At 37.8% G+C, this 14660-nt stretch overlaps 1 protein-coding gene across 1 annotated transcript in view; it reads right to left on the reverse strand.

The window, feature by feature from the left end:
- The window catches only part of WDR72 (WD repeat domain 72), a 182585-nt gene that overhangs the window by 126447 nt on the left and 41478 nt on the right, over window positions 1-14660 (reverse strand). Inside the window, exon 13 of the mRNA XM_045529621.1 lies at window positions 541-743. Within this exon, the coding sequence (XP_045385577.1) occupies window positions 541-743 (203 nt within the window). The remainder of the gene's footprint in view (window positions 1-540; window positions 744-14660) is intronic.

Consider the following 14660-nt stretch of genomic DNA (forward strand, 5'->3'; position numbering starts at 1 on the left):
AATAAAGCTAGTTCAAATTTCTACTAAGCCAATTGACTTGGTTCATGAGAATAAATGTGAACTCTACTGTTATGTGTTAACTGAAGCTTCAAATCCTAAAGAGTAATGATCCTACAGATGCTGAGTATATGAAAAGAAATTGTCCATACAATGATCTAGTTTTTCTGATACCTTTTTGTTTATTTGCAAGAAGCATTTTTAAAAGAAGTCAAACATTCTCAACTGAAAAATAAAAATAGATCCAAACTATAGAACATAGTTTTTTCCATTTCCCATGGAAAACCACATAGCGTTCGAGAGTTAACATAAAATGGACTCAATTTTGATAAGCCAGAACCTATCTTGTCAAAAATAATGCCATAACAAGTATAATGTCATTCAGAAAGTTATCCTGATTCACCTAAGATTACTAAGTAGATGCAGTTGTCTCTGAGTTCCTGTTTTTGTGCTGATACTTAAGTGCCACATATTTATGAAGGCAGGTCTCTTCTTATTTGGTTGATAATGTTCTTTGTGAACAGCAGGTTGATTTGAACTTACCTTACATGAAGACTCCACCTGCAGACCAGGGCAAGGTATTGGCCCAAGCTGGTAGGAGCTGGAAGATCTCTGCTCTATACTTTTGTGCTTATGTGTCTCTGAGGCAACTGGAAGTACAGGTTCAGGCTTTAGAAGCTGTGAATCATCACAACAATTAAGAATAATTCGAGCTCTTTCTCCTGTCTCATGTCTTTCTAAAGTGCCTGGAAAACAAGATCAGAAATAAAAAATTCAGCAAAATATTTACTCCAACAGAATAAAAAGAACAAAACACGAACAAAAGAATCACAGTTCTTTAAATTATCATGCCTTACTGTCTTCTTGCAACCAAAAAATAGTCTGTAAGCTTTTCCTCAATTATTTAAAACACTCTCACATAGAGGCTGAAATTATGGATTTGAAAGGCTCATCTTCCTCTTTGTGCTTTTTCATCCACTGAAATCAACAGGGCATTCAATAGTCTTTAACAGTAAAATCTCTTACTTATTATACAGTATGCAAGTGATCAATAACACACAACTAGGGAATATTTTAGTGCTGTCCCCTAGTGTTCCAACTCACAAACAACAGAGAATCACAGTGTTTTGCTCAGGTGCTCAGGCTTAGAATGTTTCTATCAGTAATATATAATTTAAACGAAAGGGGCAAGTAAGAACATGGATACTTTGTGTACTACTTTCCTCACCCAAATGCCCCCACAGGCTTTTTTGGTTGGTGTTGTTTTATTGTTGGTATTGTTGCAGTTATATCCTTTAGCTTTTATTTCTTGTGTTATTAGAAGATGAAAAAAATCCTTTGCCTAGTTTCAGAATGTAAGAGTGCTGGCAAGTTCAATTTAAAGTTAAAAAGAGCAAGAATAAGAGCAAAAATATCAGAAAGAAATTCACAGTTAAATGTTTTTGTAAAATACAATGCCATACACTCAGTGAAATCTCAATAAATATGAATTAATCATGACCTTTGTCTCTTATATCAGTTATGAGTTCATTTGCATTATTTATACTGTATTAAATATATGACTTATATCCTACTGAATAAAGACGCTAAGCAAAATTAACTTGACAAACAATACCTAAATACAGATTTAGTTTCATAGTATTCTTTTCCTACCAATGACAAAGAAGTAGTTGTACAATTTGTTAGGAAGGAGAAAGATAATTCTTATTAATAAAATATCTATTTAAAATAATCACAATAAGAAAACAGAAATAATAATTATAGACCACTATGTCTTAAGATAAGTCGATAGATATATTTGAGGATAATGGCCATTCTATCCCTTCTCATTTCTCCTCCTCTCTTCCATATCCTTCTTTCATGACAACTAAACTACCAAATGTTGGTACTTTGGATTCCAAACCAGTTAACAGCTGCTATGCTAACGTAGCAGGTAGAACTTTAGTCTGAGTCCCTTAACAGCAATATTTTTTCATTATAACATTTCTACATTCATAAGTAATCATCTTTAACATGTAAAACTTATAAACATGTTATTCTTCTAAGCTTTCCTTTTCCATCAAGATTGATGTATCTTAAACAAATGAAGCCGGCAACAACACCAAAAATCGCTTTCTCTCAAGACTGACTGTAAGAAAGGTTTAGCAAACCAAAGATAATAGTCATTACTACTTCCTGAAAAGGACTGCATTCGAGAACTTCTAACTGTGTCACCTGGTCAAACTCACTGTCTTTCTGAGAAATCTATCTTTGAATATGATGTCACCATAGATATTTTCTTCTCACTGGTTTTCTGTGGCTCTTCCAACTCCAATATTTTAAAAACATTTTGAGAATACTTGGGAAAGAATTTATTGTACTTTAATACATATACTATATATTTTATGTATCCATATTGTTTTATTCTATACCCAAGGTCTTATACAAATACAACTATTTCATATATTTCTTGCATTTTTTAGTGATGAAAACAGTTTATCTACAAATGTTGGTAGTTGTGATCTATTTTCATTCATGCACAGATAACTAATCTGCCTGACCACCTACTATGTGCCATTCACTGTGCCAGATGATGACAATGCATAGTAAACAAGAATGACTCAGTCCTGCTCCCCCAGGAGCCTCCTTAAAATCTAATGGCAGCGCAAAGGGAAGAAACATCTGAAAGTTAATTAGCTACAATATTTAAAATAACACCTAAGCTATTTCCAGCCAAAACTAAAAATCTCCCATTCTAACAAAATGTGTGAAACGTGGTTCTGTGAACAATAGTTTCTATCACAGTTAATTATAGAACATTCGAAAAATAACAGATAATTATTTTGTTTCAAAGAACTGGCACACATGACATAAGAAGTGGTTAGAGTCAATCAATTTCTTTAAGTTATTATAGAAAGATAAGTAAACTACATATTCAAAACAATAAGTTGATTTTGTAATAAGTTCAGGACCAAAGCTTTTGAAAACCCTTGGCCAAAACTTTGGCAGCAGATAGGGAGAGATTCCCATGTGAGCTAGTTACTCATTTATTACCTCTTAGTTTCAAACTCACCCTTCACTGCCTGCTGTGTGAAAAGAGATAGAGGCTCCACAAATATTTTTTACTTTATCAGCTGGTGAAATGTTAACCTTTGTGGACAGAGAGTACAGGGAAGACCTAGTAGAAGAGTTTCTTCTTTTTGGTTCTGGCATGATTTCCTGCAGTAGTGTGAGTGGTTTCGCCAGCACCAGGCTCTTGTAGTGCCTGATGGCCAGCAGCACCTAGCACCCAGCACCCACCACCCAGCACCCAGCACCCAGAACACAGAAGCTTCTTTTCACACACTCTTTTCGATCAGTTTTGTATCAGAGTGCCCCCAGAGAGATCCTTCCCTGCAGACAGCTTTCTCTGGTACCCTTGAGGGCATATATCTGGAAAGTTCCTCTAGCACCACGCCATAGCAGCTTCTCTGCCATCTGGTAACTGTAAGTGTGCCCTCTCCAGCAAGGACAGAAACTTAGCCCAGGGTGGGGGGGCTCTTCCCCGGTCAAGCTTTCTCAGTTCTAGGATTGAGAATGGCCTTTATATCTGCTTACTCCTATCTTCTTTAGAGTTCTCTTTACTTCTTTCTAGCCAATCCCTCATATGCAAATTCTTTGTGAGAGTTAACAGTTCTTCATGTTAAATTTTCTCTGTTCAAATTACTGTGCCATTTCTCTCTCCTGATCAGATGCTGATTAACACACCATGATAAGTCACTTCCGACACAGACTGTTTCTTTAAATATATCCCCAAAGTTATGGAATTTATATCACTTCAGGGATACTGTTAGAGGGAATCTACAGTAAAAACAGTAACCAAAGAGGGAGGGCAGGACTGCAAGGAAGATTTCCAACAAAGGGCAACGCTAACAAACTGCCTTGGGCAAGAAACAGAATAGTCACAGTTTCCTGATCTTAAAGAAATATGAGAAACTGAAGGTTTACAAAATTGCTTAATTCAACTTCCAATTTCAGGTGAACTTTTGCTTTCCAAAGGGAACTCAAGGATAATTAGAATTTTTTTTTTCATTATACTACATCAAGAAAATGAGTTAACTCACATTTATTCTTCATTTCAATCAATCTGAACGTGACAAGGAAAGATGTAGAGTCATATGTGACTTCAGCGTTATTAAAAGTGACAAAACCATCTCTTCCTTGAAAGTGGATATGCAAAAAAAACCCATAAAATGTAAGTAAAATGTTTATTGTATGAAATGCTCTCCAATAAATATTCTGTATTTTTTCTATTATTTATTTTATTAATATGAATTTTGATACAATTTGTTTTAATCCTAAACTATACAATAGTGCATTAAAGAATAAAGCCAATCATACGAAAAGAGAGCTTAGAACAATTAACACCCTGATAGAAAGTGAAGGAAAGATCAGTTTTTCACTGGTCCCAAGTTACCTATTTTCTACCAAGTCAGTGCACAGAAACATACAGAGCAGCCAAGATGCTCTTTGCAGCTCCCTAGACCCACCCTGACAACATTTTCACTTGTATACCCTGCTTTTACCGTCAACTCAACACACCCCATAGCATACCTAATTAAATAATTTTAAAACCAGAGCTTTCTCTATGCCCCCGTGTCTAGCTGACGTCCTCCCTATCTGTCTGGGCTTATCGGAAGGAGACCTCACTGCACAGTGGTTAGAGGCAGCCTCTGGCACTAGGCTGTCCTGCCCTCAAATCCTCGTTGTACTTTTAATGGTCATGTGGCCTTCTGCAAGTTATTTTACATCTTTGTGTCTCAATTTCCCCATCTGTACAATGGGGATAATGGTAATTCCTACCTCACAGGGTTACTGTGAGGATTAAATTGAATAGGTATTTGAAAAGTGCTTAGAGGTTCTGGCACACAGTGTGCGCTGTGCTATACGACAGCCCCCTTTGTCACACGACAGAGGTTCTCACTCAGCCCCTTGTGAGTTGATGAAGAAACTTTCTTGGCCCTCTGGTTCTGGAAGCTGCCTGACACTCGGGCCCCAAATCACTGGGCATATGGCCAGCTTGTGCCCCGATGGCCTTCTTCCTGAGACTTGCACCTCCTCTTAGGCGAGGTTATAATCAAAATCAGAGTAGGATTATATTTTTGACTTATTTTTTAATCTTCCTCAGTACACCAGAGAGGGGTCTGGCATAAATTAAAGGCTGGATAATACTTCTTAATGGATTATATGGCATCAGCAACCTGGCTAATGATTTTTTTTTTCCATGTGGCTACACTTGGGATTAAATCCAAACTCCCTGACCTACAAGTCATATCCTTACCCCTGCTTTCTCCCATGTCATCCTCCCCTTGCTCACAAGTTAGATTTTCTTTTTCTTTCCTTGAAAACAAACAAATCCTTTCCTGCTAGCTCCATCTCATACTTTAGGTATGATCTTAAAATCTCACCTCCTCAGAGAGGCCTTCTAAAATAGATTCCTTTCCTATCTTGCATTATTTTCTATTTTAGCTTCTTTACTTCATAGCACTGACAACATTTGTAATTGGTGTATTTTATTTGCTTGCTTAGATTTTGGGCTGTGTCCTCACTAGATGCTAAACTCTTCCTGGCAAGCATGCATTCTATGAGCTTGATACAAAACAGGTCTCTATAAATATTCACTGAATGAACAAATTACATTTTACCCTTTCCCTGTAGGCACTGAAAAGAGGTGGCTAGAAAGCATCAGAGCATACCAAGGGCTCAGTGTGACAGGAGTTAACACTAAACTGTAGTCACTACAAACTTAGATCCTGGAGCTCAGGAGAGACCAACACTGGGAAAAATGACATTCACACGCCTGATGCCTGCCCTAGCTCTCAGCTATGTTTCCAGGCTGTTTCTGATGGCCCAAGAATTTGGAATTGGAGACAGCAAGTCAGTCTGTAAATGTGACATCCTAACGTGACCTGTGGACTAGTCATGTTCTTGCCTCATGAACTGAGGAGCAGAAGATGCTAGTCTAAAGAGAGAAAAAATAAGAAAATGTGCAGAGAGAGGCAGAAATGGAGAGGGAAGAAGAGGAAAGGAAAAAGAAGAGAGAGTGAATCAGGGAAGGAGGAAGGGTAAGAGAGAGAAGGAGAGAGAAAGAGACATTGCAACTTTCTAGTTTAATTTCTATTTCCTTCCTAAGGAATAGTGTCCCTGAAGCATCTGCAACACAGCCTTGAATCCCTATCATAAATACCTCTTTCTGATAAAACTGACTTTACTTGGCTTCTACTGCTTGCTACTCAATAAGGGCCCTAATAAAGACAGGACAGAGATGTTTCTATTGTGGTAAAGGCCACATTTGAGGACACCCAAACAGACAGAGAACATGTAGAGTTCCAGGTAGAGATCACAGCAGAGAGAAGGCTTAGGCATTATCAGCAGATAGGTGAGGATTAAGTTCCAACGAAAGAAAGCCCTCTCCAAGGGAATTTGGAGTGCGATGTTTCAGGAGATCAGCATAGACCCCTTAATAGTTTCTACACATGAATAGGAAAGGAAAGGAGAAAGATTTAGAAACTATTGTAAATCAGTATGTTGTTAAAATACCCCCATATTGTAGATGCATTAGAATTGCCAATATTTATAGGCCCCTACATTTTTTTAATAGAGCAAATAGTCCCTTTGTGATGTGCCTGTTGTGAGATCTGATTTTGAAGTATCAGGCTATCTTAAAGCAAAGTATGTGTATCACAAACGATGCTGCCTTCAATCGTAGTAGAAGAGCAGGGCAGAGAGAGCGCACTTACACAAATATGCCCTAAAGATGTAACAGAACTAAATATCTACATAAAGAAAGAGATAAAGGCCGTTCCCTTCCAAACAGCCAGAAGTTGTTGCCTTGATTTGATTTTCCTGTGATTTGCCCACATTTTTAATATTTGCTATCTTTGCATCAAACTTTTTTCCAACACCCAATGATTTTTGTTTTCCAAACTCAACAAAGATATCATAGCTTGTTATCAATTAACAAACAGCTTTAAATTACATGTTTAAAACCCTGAGCCAGATAAACTTCCTCCTACAAATTAACAACTAGGTCCACCAAGTCTATGAATAAAGGAATAGCTACTGTCCTCAAAGGAAAAGAAATGATTAAAACAGAAATCACTGTCTCCATCTGGAAATGATCAAGAGTAAATTAAGACTCAAAAACATCACCCAGGTGGATTAACATTTTGTCATGCTGCACAGAAACATTTTATTTACTTGAAAATTATACATAAATAAATTTGAGACAGTAATTGACTTACTATAACTCATGTTGCTTTTCCTCAGAACATTGTATAAATAGCATTACTACAGCAACATGAAATTCTCCCAGCCCACCAAAAGCACATGTATTGTAAACCAATATATTGTAAACAATTTTTTTCACAAAAAGGGAAATATTTTAAGTTAAATATTCTGCTTATTATTGGACTGTAGGAAAAAAGAGAATTTGCTAAATAATTTACATTAAGTGATTAGTGGTGAATATATGTTGTATTTAAATGAACAAAGCTTAAGAGCAAGAACGTGAGTGGCTACATTACAGAGTTAGGTCTCTTCCATATCAATTCAGGCAGGCATTCTCTAACTGAACCCACCATACTATTCGGCAGTGATTAAGATCATAGTTATATTTCAAAGTGACTTTCTCTAAAACAGAATAAGTTAAAAAATGGCCTCATTACCAAACTTGATAGTCGAATTCATAAAATCAGGTTTCAACAAAATAGCTGACTGACAGTTGTAATCAAATTCCACAAATCAAGGAATTTGACCATTGGGTCTGTGGTAAGATTGATCATTTATCTTCAGTTACTCATGAAGTTCATTGTCTTGCTCAGAGAAGTGTATGGAGATGGACCTAGTGGCCCCTTCCGAACAAAACCATATCATAGTTACTGCACCTTACTCCAGAAAATATGTAAGTGATGGAGGTTCTGACCAGGGACAGGGGCCCTGGAGGTATCAAACTTAGCTAACTAGAAAATAATGAAAGAGTGGGGAGAAGGAATGAATCTAAAAATATTAAGTTAGGCACAAAGGCACTTACCTTCATTCCTAAGTATATTTGAATATAATACATTTGGATGTAAAATACATTGTCAAAGATTTGGCTCATTTTGTACTATTTAAAGGCCTTAATATGATAATAAACTCAGATTGGCTTCAAATCACTCTTCTATATCTTAAGGGTATATAAAATACATTTTTTAAAAGTCCCTGACCACCATGACCTTAACCCCAGCTCTGCCGCACCCTCCATCACATTCAGAGCAACACTGAGAGTTTATCAGCTGGGCCACATTCAACCCTCTCTTCTAATTCTGACCACTGACCTCCAGAAAAAAAAGGAAATGGGCGGGGGTGGGGGTTGAAAGAATAAACATTGATTGAAATATATGGAAGTTTAAAGTTGCTGGAATGTATAAGGATTACACATAATGCATTAATTTTAAACAAATCTTAAACTAGAGATTTCTTGATAAGTCATTTATTTATTAAATACTCCCTCTTAAATATGTTCTAACAGCACAGACTCTACTATTACCAAATTTTAATTTTTAACCCCACTCTAAAACTAAATACAATTTACAACCAATTTAAGAATTAAGGTGGATGCTTATAGACAAGTGTTTCTATAGTATAATATAAAGCATACATTTTATTAATTTTATAATTATCTATTATATACAAAACATTAAAATGGTACTGTTTCTAAGTTATTGCAAAATGTCCATTCATGCTGCATTGTTTGAATTTTTATACCAGGCATGCTTGTTTTTTTAATTTTAAAACATTTCAAAAGTAGATATTATCCCTCATGCTCTTAATTAAAGGTTAAGTTGCTTATTGGATACAATATCCTTGAAGAGATTTGAGTTTGTTGTTTATTCATTTCTAGTGTCAACTGATTTAATTAGGTCAATGTCTTGCTGAGTTGATCTGGAATTTTTCCTAGACAGAGGAAAATTATTGGGAAAGGAAAAATTGGAGTACAGTCTCCTGAATAAGGTGCTGGGTGAGGGGTGAAGCCATATGGACAGTCTTGTATATTTAGGTATTCTGGAAGGAAAGGATATGGTGGAGATGGGAGGACAAAAGCATTTTGACTACAATCAGTTTTCCCTTGGGACATGGCAGTGGTTTGCCTTGGGCAAATAATGGTTGATCAAAGCTCCAGCAGGCATATCAGGGCTTGTTTTGAAAGCACTAAGGCTAGTGCACCTGGCTCCCCAACACCAACTGTAAAATTCGAGACCATATTTCTGCACCCAGTGACCCCAAAAGGCTCTCCTATCTCTTCACTCTTTCATGGACTCACTCACCGAGGAGGACTTCCAGAAAGTGCCCTACGTGGCCACCAATGTAATAGGCCGAATTTTACGGATAATCCCCAATGACCCTCATTCTTATGATTCCCTTCCCTGTGAACATGATAGGATAGCACTCCAGGGATTGTTAGCTTACATAGCAAAATGGACTATGCAGATATAATTAAGGTTTCTACTCAGTTGACCTTAAAATAAAGAGACTATTTAAGTCGGCCAGGACTAATTGGTTGAGCCCTTGGAAAGCAGAGCATTTGCTCCAACTGCTGGAAGAAGGGGAAGTAGGGGAAGTAAGGGAGATTTAAAGCATAATAAGGATTGGATGTGCCTTTGCTGGCTTTGAAGAGGGAAGAGACCATGGATAAGGATCTGAGAGTGGCCTCTAGGAGCTGACAGCAACACCAGGCCATGGCCAGCAAGGGCTTCAGACCTGCAACTGTAAGAAACTAAATTCTGCCAAGGACCTAAATGAGTTTGGAGCTAAATTCTTCCCCAGAGCCTCCAGATAAGAGCCCCATTGGCTGACACCTGTATTTTGCCTTGTAAGGTCCTAAGCAGAGAACCGAGTTGAACTCACCTGGACTTCTAACTGACAGAACTGTGAGACAATAAATGACTATTGTTTTAAGCTGCTAAATTTGTGGCATAGCAATAGAGAAGTAATAAAACCAGGACTTGTGGCAGTATTTTTACTCTGGACCACAGATTTAGACCTCAAATTCTTTTTCCACTATTTTCCATGTGAAAGTCTTGCATTTTAAATAAAATAAATAACCAAATGCATAAAAACATAAAAACAACTAAATGTGAAGGCTAGTTATTAATAGACATTTCACGCTTTTTGATGACTCCTTCTTTCACTCTTCCACTGGGTATTATAAGCCATGTAGATATTCACTAAATAGCTGGTGACTGAACAATCATATCCCACATCAAAAAATTCCTTTTAAAATACTCTATTTCCAAAGGAATCATTTGTAAGAGACAAACTATTACTTTATCTTTCTCCTATGTAGTAATCATCATTATCAAAATTGCCATTATCTACCACTAATTAAGTACTTTTAAGTGCCATTTAATTCTTAAAACAATCCAGTAAAGTACAAAAAAAAAAAAAAGTCTGAGGTTCAGGAAGAATAAGGAACAGGTTATTGATGTGTCCTGTGGTTGGGAGGGTGCTGAGGGAAGGTATTTTGATTAAAAAGCTAGAAAAGGGTCATAACGCTGTGCGGTAAAGTTAGATTTCCACCACAGACCAGGGGGTCTGGATGTTCAGGGCTGGGTTTGAAGTAGGTAATGTTTCGTTGGCAATGTGGAGAAGGGAACTGAGGAAAGAACTTGACCAGCAAGGTAAGCAGGAAATTTTGCAACAGTTCAACAGTAACAGATGATGAAGATCCCAATCTACCTGACTCTAAAGCGTGTTACTTTTAAACGTTTTTGGCACCTCTAAAAATACATAATTCTATATTTTACTAGAGGCTTACCAAATAAACAAAGGAAGAATTTATCTTTCAAATGATCCAAGTTCATCACTAGACATTATTGATAGTATTGGAGAAAGAAACAGTATTGCCCTCTAGAATTACTGTACTTTCATGAAATGGTTACATCGGTTTCCCCTGGTGGGCTCTTAATTCTATAGAACCACTCCTTTTTCTTCTTTGCCTAGAGCATTCTACCCTATCCCTTCTCACTGCTGTCGTTGTTTCTGTGGTTTATAATCTTCACTTCCACTTTCTCTAGGTGGTTTGTATGTAGTTGTTAGAGCCGGTTCCCCTCGGCCCCGGAAACAGAAAGACAGAGTCACTGAGGCTGCAAAAAGGCAAAGGAGTTTCATTGACTAGCTCGAGCTGGAGTCCAAGCCCTGAGCACCAACACAGTGGTCTCTTTCCATGGGCAGGAACCCCGCACAGCGGGGCCACATGTCTTTTATACTTTTTAGCAGAATATGTGCACCGGGGCATGCCATCCCCCCTCCCTCCTTAGTTCATTTGCTCCTTCAAAAGTGGCTGATTGTCTTGGCTCCTGATTGGTTGGTTTTCAAGCCGCAGGACTGGCTTTTGATTGGTTGGTTTTTTTAAGTTGCGGGACAGGCTTCTGATTATGCCTTGCCCTTCTTATCTGGTTAATTGGTTGGAGGCCCCGGACTCTCCAGCCCTTTATCAGGAAGTAACTTGCAGTTATCTCCCCGGGCCCGTTACGACCATCGGGGCCTGTTATGGCCGTCTCAGCTCCACTTAAGCTAGGTCAGCAAACCATATTTACAGAAGCAATTAGCATCCGTTAGAATCAAAGAGAGCACACTTTTTTTTTTTTTTAAACAATTCCCGTTCTTCATAGTTGCATACACTCTATGTATATCATGGAAAGAGTCTTGCATACATAGATAGGTTTTCTGGCATCAGCCATTGCCCTATCCAGTGATGAATTAAAGAACAACCTGCTCTTCCTCCCTTCCCTGGTCCCCTGTCTGGTAAAGGTCCCAGTGTGTGCTGATCCTATGCCACAGTGTGCCACACTCTACCTCTCAGGATGTGTAGAAGGTGGTCAAAAGCGCCTGTGTTGACTTCTGGGTACATACCCAAAATAATCAAAAGCACGAGTATGAAAAGATATTTATACACTCATGTTCATAGCCACATTATTCACAATAGCCGAAAGGTGGAAACAACCCAGTTTCCATCAAGGGATGAATGGATAAACAAAATATGGTATATACCTAAAATGGAATATTATTCAGCCTTAAAAGGAGGGAAATTCTGACACATGCTACAAAATAGATGAAACTTTTAGACATTATGCTAAGTGAAATAAGCCAGTCACAAAAGGAAAAAATACTGTATGATTCCACTTATATGAGATACTCAGAATAGTTAAATTCATAGAGACAGAAAGTAGAGGGGCAGTTGCCAAGGGACTGGGGGAGGGAGGAATGGGGAGTTAACTGTTTTGTTTTTGGGTTTGCTTTTTTTTTTGGTTTTTGAGACAGGGTCCCCTTCTTTTGCCCAGGCTAGATAGAATACAGAAGCACCATCATAGCTCACTGCAACCCTCCAGTGCCTGAGCCTAACAGATCCTCCTGCCTCAGCCTCCCAAGCAGCTGGGACTACAGGCATGTGCCACCTTGCCTGGTTAATTTATTTTTATTTTTATTTTTGTAGAGACGGGGTCTCCCTATGTTGCTCAGGCTGGTCTTGAACTCCTGGCTTCAAGCAATCCTCCCACCTTGGCCCTCCAAAGTGCTAGGATTACAGGCATGAGCCACCCCGCCCAGCCAGGAGTTACTATTTAATGTATACAGAGTTTCATTTTGAGAAGATGAAAAAGTTCTGGAAATGGATGGTGGTGATGGCTGCACAACAATGTGAATGTGCTTAATGCCAACAAACGGTACACTTAAAAATGGTTAGAATGGTAAATTCTATGTTATATAAAGATCCCACATTTTTGTTTATATTTTACCAAAATCACAATAATTTAAGGTAGCCCAAGGAAAATACAAAGAAAAAGAGAAATACACTGAGAATAAACCCAAGAAACAATACAAAGAGAAGATGCAGAAGTAGTGAGATCTGAGAAAGAGGGGCCACTGGCAGTGAGGAGCAGGCAGTATCACATAAGGCTGAGGGCGGGGAGAGAGAAAAAAGCAGGACATCAGTGGCAGAGTGACTGCAGCCAAGTCAAATACCTGAGACCCAGAAAACGGCAACTGAACTTGGCCGTGAGGAAACCTCAGGAAGAACAGTTCCATTGGAACAGTTTTGGCAGAAGCCAGGCTACATGGTGTCAAGTGCATGGGAGGCAAAAATATACAGACACAGACTACAGATGGCATTTTTTAGAAAACTGTTAATTATTTTTGGGAGAATAACAGAGAAAAATAGAAAAGCCCGCAATCCCTTATCCAAAACATTTGGGAGCAGAGAGTTTTAGAATTAAAGATTTTTCAGATTTTGGAGACAGAAAAAAATAATATACATTTTTATAACACCTCAAGCAGGGTCTAGGAGAGCAGAGAGAAATCAAACATGTTATAATATATACCTTCAGCCAAAAAAAAAAGAAAAAAAAAAGAAGAATATTTACACTTAATGGAATAAGTAACCTAATGTGAGTTAAGGTTTGGTTTTGTTGCTTTACCACAAATTAATAAGAACTTTTATTTTCAGCTATTTTTAGATTCGTAAATTTTGGCTAAGAGAATGTGGGCCTATATTCAAAACTATTAACAATTCACAGCTAGGTGACCAGAGCTAACCAAAGAGATATTCTCTAAGATAAGGTGAATTAGGAGGTTGCTCAGTTCTCTATAATATGGGATGTTAGATCACACATCTAACTTTTCCTTATTTCTATACAGGTATGCTTAGTCATCCAATTCCAACCCCTAGTTTGGTTGATTATTTTGTCCGTGCCATCTATGATTAGATCTCAGTGTACTAAAGATACTTGTAAATCCAGTGTTTAAAACAAGCACAACTTCCTTTACAAAATCATTGATGGGGGATGGCTTTGCTAACAGACCAGTCTTAGGAAAACTACCATGGTTGGAAGAAATAGAGATAAAAACTTTCTTTTTTAAATGATAGACATATAACAAGGAACACATACTGATTTCCAGACTTGACTTATGGTTGATGTTTCTGGAGGTAATAAAAATGTGGTGACCAAAGAAAGTTAATCTGCAGTGCAAATCACGAGTTAAAAGTAAATTATTTTATACAATCTTTTTATTCCAGTTCTCTTCTTGGAACCTCAACCCCATAAATGTTCTCAATTTTGATCTATAAGCATCAGTATAATTCATTTACTAAATTGACAAAACTATCTTACTATCTGCTCAAATAATGAACTATAAGATGACTCCTGCCAGTGGAGTTTTGTTTACTCCAATGCTTCCAAGTGGCTGGAGCAGGTCCCTTGTCTTCTCAGCATGTGAGCCTATGTGGAATGGAATCTGCTTCCCTTAAATGCGAAAAGAACTAGGGAACATGGTGGGCCAATCTATGCCTGGGATTTATTGACAAGGCTGAGATCAGCAACTAACGTTATTTACAGCACACAAGATAAAATCTGACAACATTCCCACAGTCAAATTCTCTGCTCACCACTCCCAAGCCAAGGACTTGACCTTTGGATTTGTTTTCATCTGGTTCATTCTTCGAAACACAAAGGACCATTCCCATCAAATCCTAACAAGTAAGTTAATGGTAGAAGTTGGATATTATTGATACAGTCAGATGAGTCAAGTGCATCCAATATCCTTTATCTCTCAGCCAAATCAGAGAACCTACTTTCCCAGAGAATAACAATCATTACAGTCCACTGAGT

Source organism: Lemur catta, chromosome 1 (assembly GCF_020740605.2).
Source record: "Lemur catta isolate mLemCat1 chromosome 1, mLemCat1.pri, whole genome shotgun sequence".
In the NCBI taxonomy this organism is placed as follows: domain Eukaryota; kingdom Metazoa; phylum Chordata; class Mammalia; order Primates; family Lemuridae; genus Lemur; species Lemur catta.